This window comes from Chrysemys picta, chromosome 2, assembly GCF_011386835.1.
Source record: "Chrysemys picta bellii isolate R12L10 chromosome 2, ASM1138683v2, whole genome shotgun sequence".
In the NCBI taxonomy this organism is placed as follows: domain Eukaryota; kingdom Metazoa; phylum Chordata; order Testudines; family Emydidae; genus Chrysemys; species Chrysemys picta.
In genome coordinates, this window is record NC_088792.1 from 261,523,324 (window position 1) to 261,542,514 (window position 19,191).

The 19,191-nt window shown below is 36.9% G+C and overlaps 1 protein-coding gene across 2 annotated transcripts in view; it reads right to left on the reverse strand.

The window, feature by feature from the left end:
* Positions 1 to 312: 312 nt before the first annotated feature.
* CSMD3 (CUB and Sushi multiple domains 3) overlaps positions 313 to 19,191 on the reverse strand; it is a 1,168,516-nt gene continuing 1,149,637 nt past the window's right edge. For both annotated transcript variants that reach the window (XM_005287288.4, XM_008168301.4), the window contains 5 exons: positions 13,251 to 13,409; positions 8,715 to 8,827; positions 7,014 to 7,101; positions 3,888 to 4,023; positions 313 to 2,493 (listed from right to left, as the gene is read on the reverse strand). In XM_005287288.4, the coding sequence (XP_005287345.2) occupies positions 2,334 to 2,493; positions 3,888 to 4,023; positions 7,014 to 7,101; positions 8,715 to 8,827; positions 13,251 to 13,409 (656 nt within the window). In that variant the 3' untranslated portion in view covers positions 313 to 2,333. The remainder of the gene's footprint in view (positions 2,494 to 3,887; positions 4,024 to 7,013; positions 7,102 to 8,714; positions 8,828 to 13,250; positions 13,410 to 19,191) is intronic.

The following is a 19,191-nucleotide window of genomic DNA, read 5'->3' on the forward strand; positions in this document are numbered from 1 at the left end:
TGGGGCGACCAATACAAAGGGGCGGCACTCCGTCCGGTATTGGGGCGGCACCTCTGGGTATTCGGAGGGAATTCGGCGGCGGGTCCCTCAGTCTCTCTCTCCCTCTTTGAGCTGCCGCTGAAGTGCCACCGAAGAGGAAGAGAGGGAGTGAAGGACCTACCGCTGAAGAATGAAGTGACACAATTGAGCTGCCGCCGAAGTGCCGTCAATCGGGTTTTTTTTTTTTTTTTTTGCCGCTTGGGGGGGCAGAAAAGCTGGAGCTGGCCTGGCAACTGGCATGGACTTTTAATCTCAATTTCTAAAGAGCACACATTCTTAAAAAAGCAATTATCCATTTTTATTTTGTTTACATTGCACTGAAAATTTACATCATACTTTTACAAATCCTTTTTTTTTTCATAAAAATATACTTCTTTACAAAAGTGTATGCATTAATATAAGAGGAGTAGCCAGTTGCAGAAGAAACATTTTTAAACGAGATCTCAAATGTACTAACTTTAACATTAATGAATGAATCATAGTTATTGCAGTCATTTGAATAAACAAGAATAAATAACAACTGATGGTAGAAAATAGAAAACAGCATCCTTTCAGTAGAATACAGTTTTTGACAGAATTGTATGAATTTTCAAAATAAAGTGTTGTAAAATGGTTTATAAGATATTCATCAAACATTATAGAAATCCAAGCAGCAATCCTGGGTACAATGATTTTTGGTAGGCACTCTCTATTACGGTAATAAAAAGTTCAGATTTTTCACAGAATTATTAATGCCTGAAAGGGACAGTAAGAGATAATTCACACTGGCTAACATACAGCATTTATGAGTCTAAAATTATTTCATGCTACAAAAGGAAGACAATGACCTACAACAAATAAATTACTGGGGTTACCTCTGGATAATTCTGTTATGCAATAGCTGGAAAACTAAAGATCACATTCCATTGTTTGAGAATGAAATGGTTCTGCAATTTTTGAAACCCGCCTTTTTAGGGTGGTGGTATTTGAATCATCTGATGGATTACTCCTAATAAAACCATGGCTTTATTTTTAAAAACCACATCTTTCTATTGAATTGCTGCAATATATTCAGTTTTGAACAATTATTTTTAGGGGTTGCTTTCCTCACAATATTAACTTGTATACCAAAACAAAGCATTTTCAAATTCTGATTAGGCAAGACCTGTGGGCCAGATCCAAAGCCCATTTGAAGTCAATGGGAGTCCTTCTATTAACTTCAATGGTTTTTGAACTATGCTCAGTGTAAACATTTTAACACAATGTAGAAGTAGTAAAATAATACTGATCATGTGATACAGTGTAGACAACAGTGGTATGGACTGAAGTGTGGAGCTTTATGTTCTTCATATACCAACTTGATTTCTAGTGTTACTGTAAACCGTAAATTTCTAAACTGAAAACTTCAAAAAGGTTAAATTTCTGTAAAAACAGTGTAAAAAGGTCACTCTTCCAAGTGATCTTCAACAGTAAGGAACATTGCTGCATGACAAAACTCAATTAATATGGTGCACCTTCACATCATTCATTGTAAAATTGATGTCTAGTGGCAAAGGTCCACAGCAAGGAAATACATAGAAGCAGAACTATCCCTGTTACCAGCTGCATGTGTTGCTAATGGGAACAGAGGAAAGAAACACGGAATGTGAAAAAGGAAGCAAGACATGAATCAGGGAATTAAATAATGAAATGAGAACTGAAAATTTGACACTTATTCTTTCTTGTGTGGTATAAAATTAATACATTGGACATGAAGGTTTAAGCATATTAAACACTATGTCATTATGTTAGAACATTCACAGGTCTGAGAAAAATAAAGATTTGCTAAACAGGGATGTATGACTGAAAGGAGGGTAGAGTTCAAATTTATGAAAATGATGTAGCTCATGACTGTTAAAGAGAAGTCAGTGACCTATTGTCTCCTGTAAGTATAGCTCTTATTTTCTACCCTATATCTTTTTTTAAACCCAGTCCCTCTATTATAGTTTATAAAGCACAGAAGTACTGATAGTGGATGCTCCTCCAATATATGCAAATACGTTTTATGTTTTAGAATAATCTCCTTTTTTAAAAAAGCAAATAAACTGTGAGTAAGCACTCATGGAGTGCAGCAGATTTTCTGTAAAACTCTCCATGGTAAACATGAAGGACAATTCTGTTCCAGTTTATGAAAAAAAACCACTCTTGTCTATCATCCTCAGGAAAAGGTGACCCAGTAAGTCCTGAAAAGTGTGCTTTAATTTTGTATCAGTGAACTATATGTGCACTGTGTTGTGTTTCAATTTCCAGACTTCTGAAGACAAAGCATTACCACATTATACCATTGTGCAGACAGTGTTCAAGTTGGGGTCAAATCGTACAGCTTTTCCTTCTACAGATTTTGCATTTGTGTCATACATGGGGTTTTCAAAAGCAGCTTGTCCATTGTTATTTTCGTGAACAGAGCATCCTGTATACTGTGTTTTAGGTGCAGTCCTGTTGAAGAAGAAAAAGCACAGTGTATTCACAACTGCAATTTTCTGTGGTGATGGGTGTAATATAAGAACCTTAATAGAATGAACAAATTTCAATTACAAATGTAGAAGCTAAATATTAAATGTTGGAAGCATTCTTTTGCTGTCAAGGATTGCCATATGTATTAAAATAATATTAAAACATGCTTATGAGAAATGTTAATTTTAAAGTAGCAAATATGTAATAATGCCAGGAAAAAAATGGTAGTAATACTCTAAAACTTGGACCACAATCCCAGAAAAACTGGATATTTCCACTAAAATTTGCAGCTGACAGAGCTGACAGTATTGTCTCAGAAATAACACCACATGCAAATGAATGAAAGGATTCTCTTAGGGTTATTGTTTCTCTCTGGCTGTTTGCAAACTCAGTAAAAATATAACTCTTTCTATCTGGAAGAATTTCTTTATGACTAGATGGATTAGAAATGTAAATGAAAGCTTAAATTATTCAGAAATTTATGGCTCATCTATATCACAAGTATAAAGGAATCAGGGAAACTAACATCATTAAAAGTTGCAGTGTGCCTGTAACCAAGTTAAACCAGGCAGTTCAAGGCCTTAAAGTCCAGCTTTTAAGGCATGTTTAGGTCCTGTGTATACTACAATTTTTAGTCATGTCCTGTAGGACTGTGTTACAATAGCAGGCCAGCAGACAAGTGCTAGTATGGTGTTCCACCACTTAGTGACTCCATTTGCCCCTTACTACCATAGTGCAAGATTATTTAGACTTTGAGAAAACAAGATTTACAAATAAAATTAAGGAATGATTCTCAGAGACATAAACAACACTATCAGTGAACCTAGGATAAGAGTGAATCTCTGAGCAGATGTAGTACTATTGTTAGATAATTGTAGATGAATTACTAATTTCTAATGTGGAACCAATTTCCATAATAAAACCGCTCACTGACATAGGAGTATTACATATACTTGCAAGCTAATAAACTGTGTGGGGCTTAAGATAAATTACATAAGAAATATGATTCACAATATTGTGCATGTCAAAACAAAATGTAGACAGTCTGCAATAAGTACACACCAACCCTGTTTATGGCATTATTCCCCAGATGCCAAAAATTTAAACTACCCTTGCTCCTCTCATAAAGAGAATAACTTATAACAACATTTTAAATAGGTGGGAGTGAAAGTACGGCACTTTAAAATAACCTTACCTATCAAACAGTATGGCACACCTAAAATGAGGGTAGAGTGTATTTTCTATGCATATTTTTTGCAAAGGAGTTCCCAGGGCTGTTCTTAATTTACTTTTTCTAACATATGAAAGTTTAAGGCCACTGAATAGCTTCAAATATATGACAATACAAAGACTCTATATATGCAATTTACACTTACCTTTGTTTATAAAGGTAAAACCCAAAACCTGCAAATATAAGGGCAAAGAAAGGCACAAGGATAGCAATGGCCACAGAACTACTATTTGTACCATGTGGTTGATTAGAAGAATTTGAACCTTCAGACATGTTAAGACCTAAAAAGACAAAAACATAACATCTCTCTATTATCTCACATCTCACGATTATCAGTCCCAGATCCTCACAATATTATTGAAAGTGTCTACTTGTGGAGAAATTAAAATCATCATGTTTTGTTTTGCGTGGCTACCTACAGTACCAAATACTACCTAAATAGCTCCTGGACGGTACTATTTTCCATCTGCATCTGGGGAGCAAAATTCATTTTTTTTCCTTATGATGGAAGGATCTCCCCACAATGATTCATGCCTTTCTCACCTTGAACTTAGATTGCTGTTATGCACTCTTTATGGTGTGAGCATCTGTAACTTTCACGCTATGCATCTGAAGAAGTGCGGTTTTTACCCACGAAAGTTGAGCATTGGCCTGCTAAACCCAGGGTTGTGAGTTCAATCCTTGAGGGGGCCACTTAGGGATCTGGGGCAAAAATCTGTCTGGGGATTGGTCCTGCTTTGAGCAGGGGGTTGGACTAGATGACCTCCTGAGGTCCCTTCCAACCCTGATATTCTATGATTCTATGAAATCGTTAGTCTTTAAGGTGCCACTAGACTCCTTGTTGTTACTGAGACATTTGGAGACTAAATTTAGCGCAGAATGCGGCACCCTGCTTAATAGGTGAAGTTTTATGTCAGGAGCAAATGACACCAGTGCTCTGGGATCTGCACTTGCTTCTCATAAATTTACAGATGCAATTCAAGGTGTTGATGTTAACTTCAATATCATTATTCAAATACAATTTATTTGTTAGGTTCTGGAAAATCTGGTACTTGAGCAGATAGAAAGAAAGCACAATAGAAGAAAAAAAGATAATAGCAAAGTTTACCAAATGAATAGCAGTAACTTGGAGGAAGGCTAAATCACCTCAAGAGGCAACATGGAAATTCATCCTGTTGACTTAATTATACACATTTATTTATATATAAAAATAAAAGCGGTAGGTGAGAGGCAAAGAGTAGAGAACAAATACTGATAGAAAGTAAGAACATGGCTCTCCTGCACAGAATAGAAATAAGGCAACTGTTAGATTCCCTATGGTGCCATGTTCATATCCCCTTTCCCATGAATAAAGAAGGGATTACTAATTCAGTTTAGTAAGTGATTTATAGGCTTCAAACTAGAGATGTTAAGAATCAGATTAATTAGTTAAGGTTTATTCAGTGCTTTGAAGTTGTTAAGCAACATATAGATGCTAAATATGATTAGATACCTCAACTAATAGATTAATTACAGGAAAACGTGAAATTGTTGGCTGGAAAGAGAATAAGCACTGAATTCAACATCTGAAAGAAAATTGTTTATGAACAATAGTGAAATGGATAGGAAATCTGGTTTGGGATAGGAAGTTTTCCTGAAAGACTAGAGGGCTCAAAAAATCTTATACAAATTTCATATCTCTTTGGGTGAAATTTTTACAAGAATGTTTTATATTAAATAAAGAGGTATAATTTAAAACTATTTTCTTATCAGTCACGGTAAAGCTATTTTTGAAGAATGTCAAGCCCCCATAATGATTCTGTTTATTAATCATATGAGTTATATTCCTAAATGAATAATCTTGTTATTGTTTTTAGGCAATGGAATAATTTTTTTAATGGAATCAATTTAAAAAAAAACCCTCTTCAAAGAGTTACAACAAAGAATATATTGCTGGAATACAAACCTCTGAAAACCAAAGGAAGAGAGACAAGACACAATTTTTATAAGAAACCAACAAAAACATCTTGTCAAGACATTGTTGATTTTACTCTTTCATTGATTACTCGCAAATATTTTGAAGAAGATGATTTAGGGAAATCAAATTATTTGCATATCCCTCCGGGAATCGTCTTCTTATAAAAATATTCTATAAATATTCCATTTAAAGTACCCAAATTACCAAATGCAATGGGAGCCAAATTCAGTCTCCAAGCATTGCTCTTTAGAATGACTTAGGGCAGTGAAAAGAGAAAACAAGACTGTCTAATGTGTGATATACACATTAATAAATCCTTCCACCACAACTGAGATGTTAAAGAATGTTCTTGTTTTTATTTGGACAATAAGAGTGAGAAATACATTGTCCCCAAAAACCAGAAGAATGTGTTTTTGGCTCCAGATAAAATTATCATATCTGAAGAGCACAAGGCTATTTAATTAGGGGTTATAATCCTTAAATAAACGAATTCCTCTTGTAAATCTGTCAGACTGGTCTAAGTGGAACCCCACTGCTTGAGAAACCTTAAGAATATTCAAGCTTTTGTGTGAGCAGAAATATTAGTCTTCAAGAGACAGGATCAGATAATTTATAGTTTAACATTTCTTGTTATCTAATATTTTTTCTTGTTCTATTTGCTTAAGCATGCAAAAAGAGTAAGATCTTTTCAGCAATATTCTATACTGGAAAAAGCAAGTAGTGATCAGGTAGTTTGATGTACAATTTAATCTACAGGACAAATAAAGAAGTCCATCCAATTTCCTCTTTGGGGGAAAAAAACTTCCATCGATTTCAATAGAAGTTTTGCCTGTGTAAAAATGGCACAAGGACTTCAGTATTTGGCCAATAATATTTAATAGGTTGACTGTTCTAGCAAGTATACACTATAAAATTTGTATTAATATAAATGTATATATATGTTACACTGACATACATGTACACATATTCTGAAGTACTTACTCTTTATATGATGATCGCTATATAGAACATAATACCTATTATGTAAGCATTCTTAGAGAAAGATATTAGAAAACAACCAAAATGAACCACTTGCCACAACAGAGTAACTATACCTCCCAATTTAACTTTCCTGGTGAACAAAACACCTCTTTTATAGCACAGCTTTAAAAATGATTCTAGGATACGAACCTCACTATACTCTACACACACACCAGTACTGAAATATAGGTTCAGGATAGCCCTTTACATGTAATCATTTAATAAAAACAATGCATAATAAAACTCAGTATGAAACAAAACTGAACTAGTTTGACATTAAAATTAACTGAGTACCTAATCTTTGAAGTCCAAATTGTCCATAATCTTTACCCTGGATAAATCCTTGAAAAACATATGTAGCTCCATCAGGTTCAGCAGAAACCTGCAAACAGAAAACACACAGAATCTCAGAATTAAATTGGGAAAACTTGGTTAGAAATGTGAGAGGCGATTATAATCAGGTTGGAAGTGAAATGCCTAAACCAGTCAGTATTCCCCCACAGATACCCTTGTTGTGGAGGGATATGGATGCGCTGAGCATGGGGGTCAGGCAGGGGTACTAAAGGGACACTGTCAAGCTTAAAAGCTGCACTACCTTTGGAATTCTTTTTAACCTACCTTTGGTACTTGTAACAGCTAAGGCTACTGTTACTGAAAGAAATTCGAGAAAAAAAGTTCTCTTTTTTAGTTTGCTTACTTTGTATATTTGACAGCATTTTGTGTATAGTCGGTCTGCTCCTCCCGTTTGTAATGGATTGTTTCACAGCAAAATGGGAGAGAAATCCCTATTCAAAATTAGTCAAATGTAATTGTAAAACTCTGAAACTTGCAGGAGGACTCAGGGCCAGGTACGTTAATACCTGATACTGTTTTTTGATTGACTAGATTTCAAGTTGATTCTTGATAACTCCTGAAACTGCCATCTCTAAAGGCCTCTTAAAGACTATTGGTGTTTTGATATTTTTTGTGGAAAAGCACTGCAACACCTAAAAGGCAGATGCTACCATGAATGCAAAAGTTAAGATAGTGAAAGCCACTGTTTCAAAGGTTGACAGGGAGGGATAAAAAATGCCCTACATTCAACTGCCAATAACCCTCTTTTGGTCAGTAATCAGTACTCATTGGACTGCATCATTAAATATCCATAGAGGAGCATATCTATAGTATGAACACAGGGAATTTGCAAGCTTCAGAAATACAAGATATATTTTTGTCAGTCATTTTGTTCTTATGCATCAAGTAGTGTTAAAGAGCGTTCACTGGACAAGCGAACAATTTAACAATATATTTCAGATTTCAAGAGATACTGTCTTCTTATACCAGTCTATCTGCATCCATACCAGTGGGAATGTACTTTTAATATACCAGTATAGTTAAAGCAGTTCAACTTCTGTGTTTAGACAAGCCCTTAGGATCTTTGGAAAATCCTAGCCATTTGAAAGTCAATACTTCTAGAAATGTCACCAAAGCGCTAGCTAATCAGCTCCTCAACTTCTCCCACATCACTGCCAAGAATTATTACTCTCAGATGTGATATTTTGCTTCTAGAAATAAACCAAGCAACATAATTGTACCCACTGCAGAGAGAGATTACACAGAAGTAGACATTAAAGTGGATACATTGATCTTAGCTTGATGAAAGCATCTCGCTATGATATTACACTCTAAGAATGAGAAAACCTCTCAATGTACTGCAATAACATCAACATAAAAATGAGAGTAGCACTTCCTTTTCAGTGTTTACCACTTCATCAAAAAGTCATGCCCACAAAGAAGAGGTTGAAAATCACTGTTTAATGATAACCACATTTTTCCTAAATAGTCCCGCCCCATCTGCAATCGTACAATTATACAATTATATTTTTTATTTAAATAAATAAATTGGAATTACCAACCAACTTTCATGTGATAAGTTTCTATATTCTTCAGGCCTAATGCACAGACATTATTTTGTATTAAAAACACTCTCTCTCTCTTTTGCAGAAAAATACTCACAAAACCATCCATAGCCCATTTTTCCTCTTTCATCTTGCTCACAGAAGTATGAGATGGTGCTTTAATAAGATATATATGGAGCATCAATCGAGCTTCCTGACTTTTATACACCCCTGTAAAATATAAAACATAGGTGCTTTTTGTTAGTTAAGGTGGCAGATAATTGCAATTTTTTAAAATAGTCTAAGACTCCTTAAAGAGGGCAAAACTGTGGAACTGGTCAGAACATTTTTTTCAACAATATTTTGTTTCGGAATAATATGCTGTTTTGTTGAAACTGAAATGTTTGGCAGAGATGTACCAGTTTCACAAAACTTTTGCAAAAAGTTTTTTGTGTCCAAGGAAGGGTGAAACTCCATAGCTATGTGGTTAGTGTACCAGCCTGGGATGTAGGAGACTCCCCTGCTCTGCCTGATTTGAGGGAATCTAGAATGAAAAAACATGCTCTGAATCAGGCAGAGCAGGCCCTTTAACATGGGTTGTCACCTACATCGCAGGTAACAGAATCAGAGAGACACATCCACACTTCTGTTTCCACAAATTCTATGTTAAAGGTTTTGTTTTTGTTCCAAAATGAAACAAAAACTAATTTTGAAACTTTGACAGTTGCTGTGAAATGGAACTGTTGTTCTTTGGTCAGCTCTACAAAACAGCGACTTCATCTAATGGAAAGAATTGGGTATGATTTGTTTTACATTGGAGCCAGAATTGATCATTTTCATACCTGTAGAAGAAATGTTCAGAACCCTGATTATATTTTATGCATAGTAAAGAGCTTGGATGAAAATAAAATCTAACAATATACTCACTGGTCCAATCTACCTTTACAAACCTGACAATGAAGCACAGACACCACAGAAATAGTGTGCAAAACATGATTATATACATTGACTACTGGTGTCAAACTAAATATTTGGCTGATAATGTTCCCATTTGTCATTCTGCATGTGACTTTTTCGTTATCCTTCATAACCTATGTTAAATAAGTATCTATTCAAGGATGTCTGAAAAATACCAGCAACATTAAGACTACTATACCTTATACATTAATACAGCCTGATTTTCAGAGGTGCTGAGCACCCACAACTCCAACTGAAGCCAATGGGAGACGTTGGTGCTCAGCACCTCTGAAAATTAGACCCATATATGGCTCTTGTTTTGAATTCTTCTGCTTTCTTTAGAAAATCCAAAGGAGAAATTTTCCCAAGATATTCAAAATCCTGAAGACACAATAGGCATACACATTACATCTTATATCAGGTTACAGTAGTGATATAATATGCATTCAAACCACCTATATTAATGATGTTCAGACACTGACTGTTACAAATCTATTTTCAATGTTCTAAAAAGGAGGAAATAAGTGTTAGGTATGGGAAACAAAGCAAAACATAGACAAGGTAGTCAGTGAACAGAAGCCATATTTAAATTATTGTTCAGAAGTTTAACTCTAAGTAACCTGATCACTGTAGGACTCATGCTCCTCTTTTCCCTGCACTGTGATGCAAAGGTGCATCAAACATGCATAAACGGGCTAAGTAGTATGTATGGAAAGAAGGGACGCCTACACTGGATTTTCTCTCCAACACAAGCTCCTCTGAGTTAACAGTGTATATTTGGGCCTCTCCTGGAGTTTCGGAAGTACAGCAAAGGAGCACCCACACTAGACAGCATGTTCCCTGAGAAAACTTGAGCATTTTAAAAATGAAAACAGTGCCAGAGGAGAAAAGGACGGGAAACATGAAGGTGCCACATGGGCTGCATGGGGAGTTCTGTGGTGCATGGTAAGAGGGAGGAGGGAGGTGGATATCCCTGGGCGGTATAGGGTTTGGGGTGCTACTGTGACTGCAAGTGGTGAGAGTAGGATGTTAAGAAAGAGGAGCACCTGGGCTTCATGCTGGGCCTACAGGACCTCCCTGCACACACACATACACACACTCTGTGTCAGAGACTTCTGCCTCCCTTTCAATTGTTAGCACAAAAATGTGTCTGATGGGGTGTTTAACTGCAATGACATTCCCAAAAGCAGCCAGCTGCCCCTATATGTGTGAGGAAAGGTAGGAGAGAAATCATCTGCCTGGAGAAGGAGGGTGAGAGGTGCAGAGATGACAGGCCTGTATGATTGGCACCCTTAGAGAGAGACAGAGCACAAAGGCTCTGCTAAGGACAGCCCAGATGTGCATGGCAATCCCAAACCCACTAGGGGAAATTGAGAGAGGTTTAAGGTGCACTATGCGTGTAATATATGCACATATGTTCAAACTGGCAAAGTATTAAATAAAGTTTACTGGAAGTTGATAGAGAGTTTCAGATCACATTCAAAGGGTTACTGCTAATTAATTTTCACTGGGTCAGCATTTCACTTTGATAATTAACACAAAATATTATCAGCATAGAATTATAATTAATATGAAGGTAGCACAAGCTAAAATGTTGCCAGATCTCTCCTCTCACTGCCAAATAATGACTGCAATCAGGAATATATTAAAAGCTGAAATTAAACTGACAGATTTGAACAGTATGAATAAATTATCTTCCCTAATAAATTCCTTGGACTATTTTTCTGGAAAACTCTAATTAGGTGTAGGGAGCACATACAGGCAAAAACCAAGGAATGGGAAAATGTATGGGGAGGTGGTGGAAAATGCTCCATAGAGACAGCCACTGCTGTTCTCTGCTAATTTACACTGGTAGATTGACAGGCACTCCTTGCTCAAATGCTGATGAGCTCCATTGGCATCTGGCAACTGATTCCCTGAGGGACAAGACAGTGCTTGAAATGGGCCAGTATAATAATTAATTCAATTGTGGCAATTTTGCCCAGCTGAACCTGCTCCTTAGGTTCTTCTCTAACTCCTTAGATAGTATCTAGGGTAGCCCCAGCAGAGAGCTAGTGAGATGCTTCAGCTCCGGGAGGGGAAAATGTGTACTAAAATCATGTGGTGTGGAAGGACAACGGACAGAGAGAAATGGAGATCTGGGAAAATAAAGAAAGTTATGGGGACAGATGAGGGGAAAATCTTCATGAGATGGAATGAGAGAATGTAGTGCAGGAGAAGAGGGAAGGAAGATAAAACACTGTGGGAAAAACAAAAAAACTGAGTCACCTGGGAAAAAAGATAGTACCAAAAGAAAGTGAAGGAGCTGAGAATAACCAGAAACATGGGTAGAACAAAGCAATTTGTGCGGAACTGAATATGGGATAAACTAGAATATGGGGGGCTTGAAAAAGGAAGGCCTAGATGCTAGGGTGCTAGACTTGGCCTCAGGAGACTGAGATTCAAAATCAGTTCAGACAGTTGAGAAAGTCATTTAACACCCCCAGTGACTCAGTTTCCCATCTGTAAAATGGGGATAATACTTTACCTCACAAGGGGTTGTGTATGATCCATTAATAATGTGAGGTGCTCAGATAGTATAGTGATGGGGGCCATATAGGTATCTAGATAGATAAAATGAATTAAAAAAAAAGAAATGGGGGACTTGCAAAATCTTGTTTATATATAAATGAGGGAAGATCAGGTCAACTGAGGCCGGGAAAAGGCTGAATTTTTCAAGCTTCTTGTGACAATGCATGGAGAGAAGGTGTCTTTGTAATTACAAACTAGGCATGCAATTGTGTACCCATTTCTGCACGTGCAACTGTATTCCTATTATTTTTATTAAATCAGGCCAGAGAAATAATAAAACACTTGAAATTCATCCCCTTTGACATATGCTGTCTGTGCTTCTTCCTCGGTACTGGGGAAGGGAAACAGGGCTGATCCTCCACAATATTTTCAGGGGCCTTTTTTTAATGGAGGTAGAAGTACTCAGTGGGAAGGGCTCAGTGGGAAGGTCAGACAGTGGACACAAGGCAGCCTCCATTAGCAGGTGATGGAGTCTCATCTTGCTATCCTTCTTAGTCCAGAGCTTGAAATCTCAATAGATTTGTCAACAGTCCCTGATGTAACCCTCACAAAGGCACCTGGAATGAGGGTCACTTATCAGCACAGACTTCTTGCAGCTAGTGCAAGGCTTAAACTTTGGATATCAAGGCATGTCTCAATACTGGGAGTTGGCACCCAGAACAAGTGAGAACTGACAATCTAAGCACACTAAGTAAAATAACAAATAAAACTTACTTTGCAGGTCTAACTAACCATTGATGAGAATACCCTGAAAGGGAGAACTTGCAAAGCAAGCCAACACACTCCAACAACTGATCATGGGTGGTAAGAAGGAACTGAATAGGGTCGGGGTCAACTCTGTCCTTTATATTAACACACAGCAGCATGAGGCAGCAAAGAGCACATACGTCACCCTGAAGGCTACCATTAAGGGAAAAACCTCTGACCCTGGGGCACTGGGTGTGCACACTCCCAAAGGGGAATGGATATCACTCAAAGAAGAATTGTAATATAAGTCAATATTCCATTATAACTGCTAGGGTATTTTTGGTAGTATTTTATTGTAAAAAGTGTAAATATTTGGCACATAATTATGAGGATCAGAAGTGAAAATAAGAAATTTAAATGAGCTTTTATGATGCGGTACCTGAAAGTAGCAGTTCCATATTGCTGTTAGTGAGTGTGGCATTTACTCTGCCCGATGATGCATTGAAACTGGTCACTGTCAAAGTCATGGGCTGTTTCTTGCCTTTATAATTGTAAGATCCTTTCCATATATAATTTTGGGCAAATACATCATCAGGAACTATAGAGATATGAAATACATATTAATGTGGATTGCAATATTTAGAGTATACAAAGTCACAGATCTCCAACCAAATATGTGACAAAATATGAACATTTTAGTCTCTCTTCCCTCTGATTTTATATATCACTTAAGCCACTGGCTATGATTATTAGTCTAAATCCTCTCACAGAAGGCACTAAAACTGGCATAATCACAGATAAAGTAAACATGCATGTGGATGATATACAGTAATGATGATACATAAGAACCCGTCCACATGTAAACGTCCACTTGACCTAATAATGGACACATGTTGTAATACAAAATTAACTGCACAAAGTATAAATTTAATGGCTGTACCTAAAAGACCAAATTTCACTCAGTACCAAGGTTTTCCATTCCAGCATACATAGAGATCATATAGCTAGTATTAAATGTGTGTGCACGAATCTCATTCTTTAAATATTAAAAATCGTTTGACACATATTCAAATGATACTGTACCCTGGTAAAAATGTCTCTTTTTATCAGGTCACATTGAAATTACAAAGATGGATATAGGAACCAAACTCTTACTCTTAATGGGAAATTTACTTATGAAGATTTGTCTTATCACTAAATGCGTAAACAAAACCAATGTAAGTTTTATCAAGAGCAAAACATAAGTCCCATCCTATGCACAAAATACTGAAGAGATCCTGGAGGAAAGAGGGAATGAATCTCTCTGATTTATATCTATACTAATGAGCCTTTCATATGCACCCAACTGTAAAATGGTTCACTTTCAATAAAGGTATTTACATACCAACATAACACTCAAACACAGAAAATGATTTAGCAGCTTCATTTGGTTCTCTGCAGACATTCCCATAAAGATTACCATGGTAGAGATATCCTTTATTCATTATAACCTGGGGTACTTTATGATGGCTCAAGACACTCACCAACTCAGATATATCAGATTCAATATTCAGCCCCAGATTGGTCAAAGTGATCTCAAAGAGCCTTAGAAAGGAGGCCAGCATCATTATCTCCACTTTACATATGGAAAAAGGGAGGCACAGACAGGTACAGTGACTTGCCAAGGTCACCGAGCAGGCCAGTGGCAGAGCTGGGAAGAGAACCTGGGTCTCTTTATTCCCAGTGCAGTGCTCTGTCCAGCAGGAAACACTGTTTCACACTTCAGGATTTTTAATACACATAAGAAGCTATACAAGGAAAAATAAGCAACGTTCCATTTGAGTTAAGTACCCCCTGATACTGGAGACAGAAGATAAATGGGAAGCTGAATTACATATCTAATGGTCAGAAGGTAGGGAAGAAATTTGGCAGAATATCAGAGAGTCATTCAACATAAATAGAATTTACGGGAAACCAAAGACTCTACATAAATCTGTAGCTAACATCATGAATACTGGAGTCGCCACTAACCAGCAGCAAGTATGCCCGATGTCATTTTTCTTGCCACAAAACACAAAAATATTGGAACTATATGCAATGGTCTTTTCACAGTACTGACTACAAAGATCTGCCCTCTGCAAATACACACTCACATATATATGCTGGAATTAGGAGATGAATTAAATCCTCTAGCAATATCAAAGAATGGATGTTGATGTCTCTAACAGAAGCCAAGCATGTTATGTCCTTATTTATCAAATGGAAACATAACACCAAAAGGTGTTAATGGTACCAGCAAGCATGCTTTTGATATCTAGACTATCACAGACACCGTTAAAGTTGGTTAGGGAGACTAAATGTCCTGATTTTATAGGGGCAGTCCTGATTTTTAGATCTTTTTCTTATATAGGCTCCTATTACCCCTCATCCCCATCCCGATTTCTCACACTTGCTGTCTGGTCACCCTAAAGCTGATAGGCATGCAAATGGAAAAAAACAATTAAGATCCTTTATGGAGTAAGATAGGTAAAACAACAGAAGCCACTGGCCAAGGCACTGGGCTTCATGGGAAGGTCTGAGCAATAACTAACTCAGAGAGAATAAGAGGAGTTTCCCTGGATGCTGATTGTGAATGCAGGGGCTTTGGAACTGACTGATTGCAGCTGTGTTTGTCCGTGTAGATGTCAAAGGCAGAAAGAAACGAGAACGCCAGAAAATCAGTTGTGTGTTGGAAGAGACAGAGATCCCTGAAGTACAGGACTGGCTGGAAAGGCAAGATTTGAATTGTGAGCAATGAAACTCCCCATTGGTACTTGGTCTTACTGTGTTTAGGGAAACAGGACTTTGTGTACATGCTTTGTAAAATAAACAGGACTGCACCAAAGAAATAACAGACACATACAATTATTTTCTTCTTCTACTGGAAACAACCTGGAAACTTTGGTGAAACCTATTGGGCAAAGGGGCAACACATCTCTAATGTATTCACAATGCTTTAAAAAATTGCTAAGTGTACCTGGAATACAGAAAATAAATGTACATTCATAATAAAAAGGGAAAAATGCATTAAGGAATTAATTGTGCATCTCTTAATCACATTGATAGGCACTTAGTCATGCAAGTAGTCCTATTTAAATCACTAAGCCGTAAGTGTTGCACAATTGAAGTCTTGTAGATTCACCATATGCAATGGTGATAACACTGTATAGGGTTGTGAAAGAGAATGTTTTTTTATAATCTTACTACAAAAAGCAGTATTATATACAGTTGTAAATAACATGTATACTGATCTTGTGATCCTGAGTTGGACATTTCCTGGGATGGGAGTGGGGGGTAGAGAGAAAATCAGGGGAGTTGGAATGTAAAAGAAAAAATATATATAAAGGCAAAAAACAGAATAGATACATACATGATTACATTCCTTTCTCCTGATGCTGGGATAACAACGGAGGTATTAATTCAGAGCTATGTGCCCACAGAAGGGAATAAAAATACTTTTTCCTCCTAGATGGATTACCTGGATCTTGGATCTGGCAATAGAGAATATGAGGGCCAAATCTTGTCCACTTACTCCCTCTCTAGAGCAAGTGGGCAGAGAGGGGCAAACAATGAGCAGAGCTCATGGCTCCACCCCATAACTTACTAACCCAAGTAGCTGAGCCGGGGATGAGGGGCGTGAGGAAGAAAAGACAGTAAATTTAAAGCTGAGATAGCCCAGCTGCAAATTATTCTCCCCACACCCCCAGAAACCAGGGGGAAGCAGAGAAGGAGCTGTTTCTCAGAGGTACCCCTCTGAATTACAGAGGCTCCTGTGGCTTCTCTTAGGATAGTGAATGTGCCACCCATTGCTCAGGGCTATGCTTAAAATTGTAATATAGAGACTAACACGGCTGCTACTCTGAAACTTAAAAAGCTTGTTCGTTGTATTATAATTCTCATTTATCTTTGTACTTTCCTTGGAAACAAAGCAATCAAATAAAATTAAAGACAAGTTGAACATATTTGATCATCCAAATAAATATATACAGCTGTATAATTTAAATATAACCCCACCCTCCAACCATTCAGATACAGTTAAACAGACTTATTTAATTCTTATTCCATTGCCTTCAAGTTTGCTTAAGCATTTGCCTACCATATAACCTGAGATTTTTAATAAGGACATTAACACTCAGAAAATCTAGTCAGATTGCAATGCATTCATTGCAGTGCATGAATTTTGTCTCCTTTCCCCTGTACAAGTAGTAATTGTATTTTTCACAAGTGAAATTCTAGTAGGGCTTATCCCCCATAACAAATTGTCACCCAACTATTGGTTAATTTGTGAGCATCAGGAGAAGCAGAATGTGATACACAATATTGCAACTGTTCCTGCCAACCTTCCTCCTAAAAGTATCCATTCATGGTGGTGGATTTTTTTCCTCAAATGACTTAGTATGTAAACAAAATACTATAAGTAGAAATTATAAACTGTAAATAATTTTTGTTTTAATATATGAAAAGACCCTGAGAGATATGGCAAGACTTCTGCCACATGGCTGATATCCCTTGTAGGAATGCTCAAAGATGTCAAAGCTTAGACCAGAGCTTCAGATAAATGACAAATGTACATAACACATGAAACTGAAAAGTACTGATAATGCTGTTGGACTTGAAACTGTATATTTAAATACTAAATCTTACATTAACATCAAGATTACAAATTAAGGCTCCAACCCTGCCGTGAGATGTGCTAGTGTGGACTCCTATGCCAGTGAGCAAACAATGCAACTCTAAATGTGCTCAGGGGTCCATGCTAGCAGATGCTGACTCGAGATCTGGGTCTAAAATAATCAAAAATAAAGAAATACAAAAGTTAAGGTTCTAATAATGGAGCCAACATTTACATTTCGGTGCCTAAAGAGAGAGAGAGATAAATCTGTATTTAGGTACCTCAGTACTCATTTAAGAGTGCTGATTCAGGTGTTCACATACCTGCTTTTTTAGGTATAAAAATGGTTTTCTGGATTGGACCTTTATGCAGGTACACAGATTTAGATATAAATCCTTTACTTAGAAGAGTAGTTACACTGAAGTGAATAAATGTTTACAGGATCAGGGACTTGGATTCTAAAGATAAAGCACCAAGGTTTAATTTGAAAAGTGGGCCCAATATTAGTAACTTGAGTATTTTCACATAACAACTTGTTTGTAGGACAAGGCTAATAGAGCAAACTACTGTAATTTGGAGAACTTCAGGTATTATGCTCATGAGTGTGGGTATGTTTAAAGTCCATATTGCAGTATATATTTTACAATAAAGGGGAAAATGTGAGGAATGTTTGACTCCAACCATCCAAGTATTCCAGATCAACCACAGTTTGACTGTATCTACATTATCAAATCCCAATCCATGTTAGTTAAATTTCAGTCAGTACTGGTTGAGGTTGTTTGCACACCAGGTACACCAGCTCACATATTTCCACCAAGCCAGCCCCAGGACACCGTTAGCAAGCAGAAAGTAGGAGCTTTTTTTGTTTTGTTTTATTTTTGTCAAACACCACCTTCTAAGCAAACCAGCACCAGTTGGTTCATTCCTATCTCCTGTCAACTCCTTCATGAAGCTAATCCTGAAGAATTGCTCAGCTCTTCATTAGAGTCCAGTAAAGTAAACTACGTTCTGGACAAAATAGTACATTTTCCCAAAAGAAACTTCAGATAAAGAAGAGCTTTGTTAAGCTTTAAAATGTCTTTATGTCCCTTGTACTCTACACCTCTCTAACAAAGGTCCTTAGGTCTTACTATACTTATCAGCCTTACATAATACTGAAAAAATATGGACATGCACATATGGATATGTGTGATATAGAAGAACAAATTTATTATTTTAACATAATTGCCTTTATCATTGCTAAAGTCTGCAAACAGAATACAAATATGTATTTCAGTACAGAGTGAGACATCAGGACAGAGGGGCTCGTTACACTGAAAGAGAAATCACATATGTTTTGTTCGTTTGTTTTGAATGTAAAAAACAAATAACATTTTAATAGGGTAAAATACAAAAGCAGTCAATGAACACTTCTAGGGCTACTTAAATTTCTGTATTAGATTTGTACTGATTTTTTTCAAATACAGAGACACAAATGAAACAAAATACTTTGAAGTTTACATTACTGATTCTGTGGATGAGCTAGTGTACACCAACCAGTCCGACTGCTGAAGTCAGTGGGACTTTGCAGATGCACAGAGGTTGGAGTTAGCTAATCCTAAATCAGACTCAGTGCTTAAGATTCATAGAATTTAAGGCCAAAATGAACCATTAGATCACCTAGTCTCACCTCCTGTATATTCCAGGACATTACATTTCACCAAATTACCCCTACATTGAGCCCAGAATTTGTGTTTGGCTAAAGCATGTT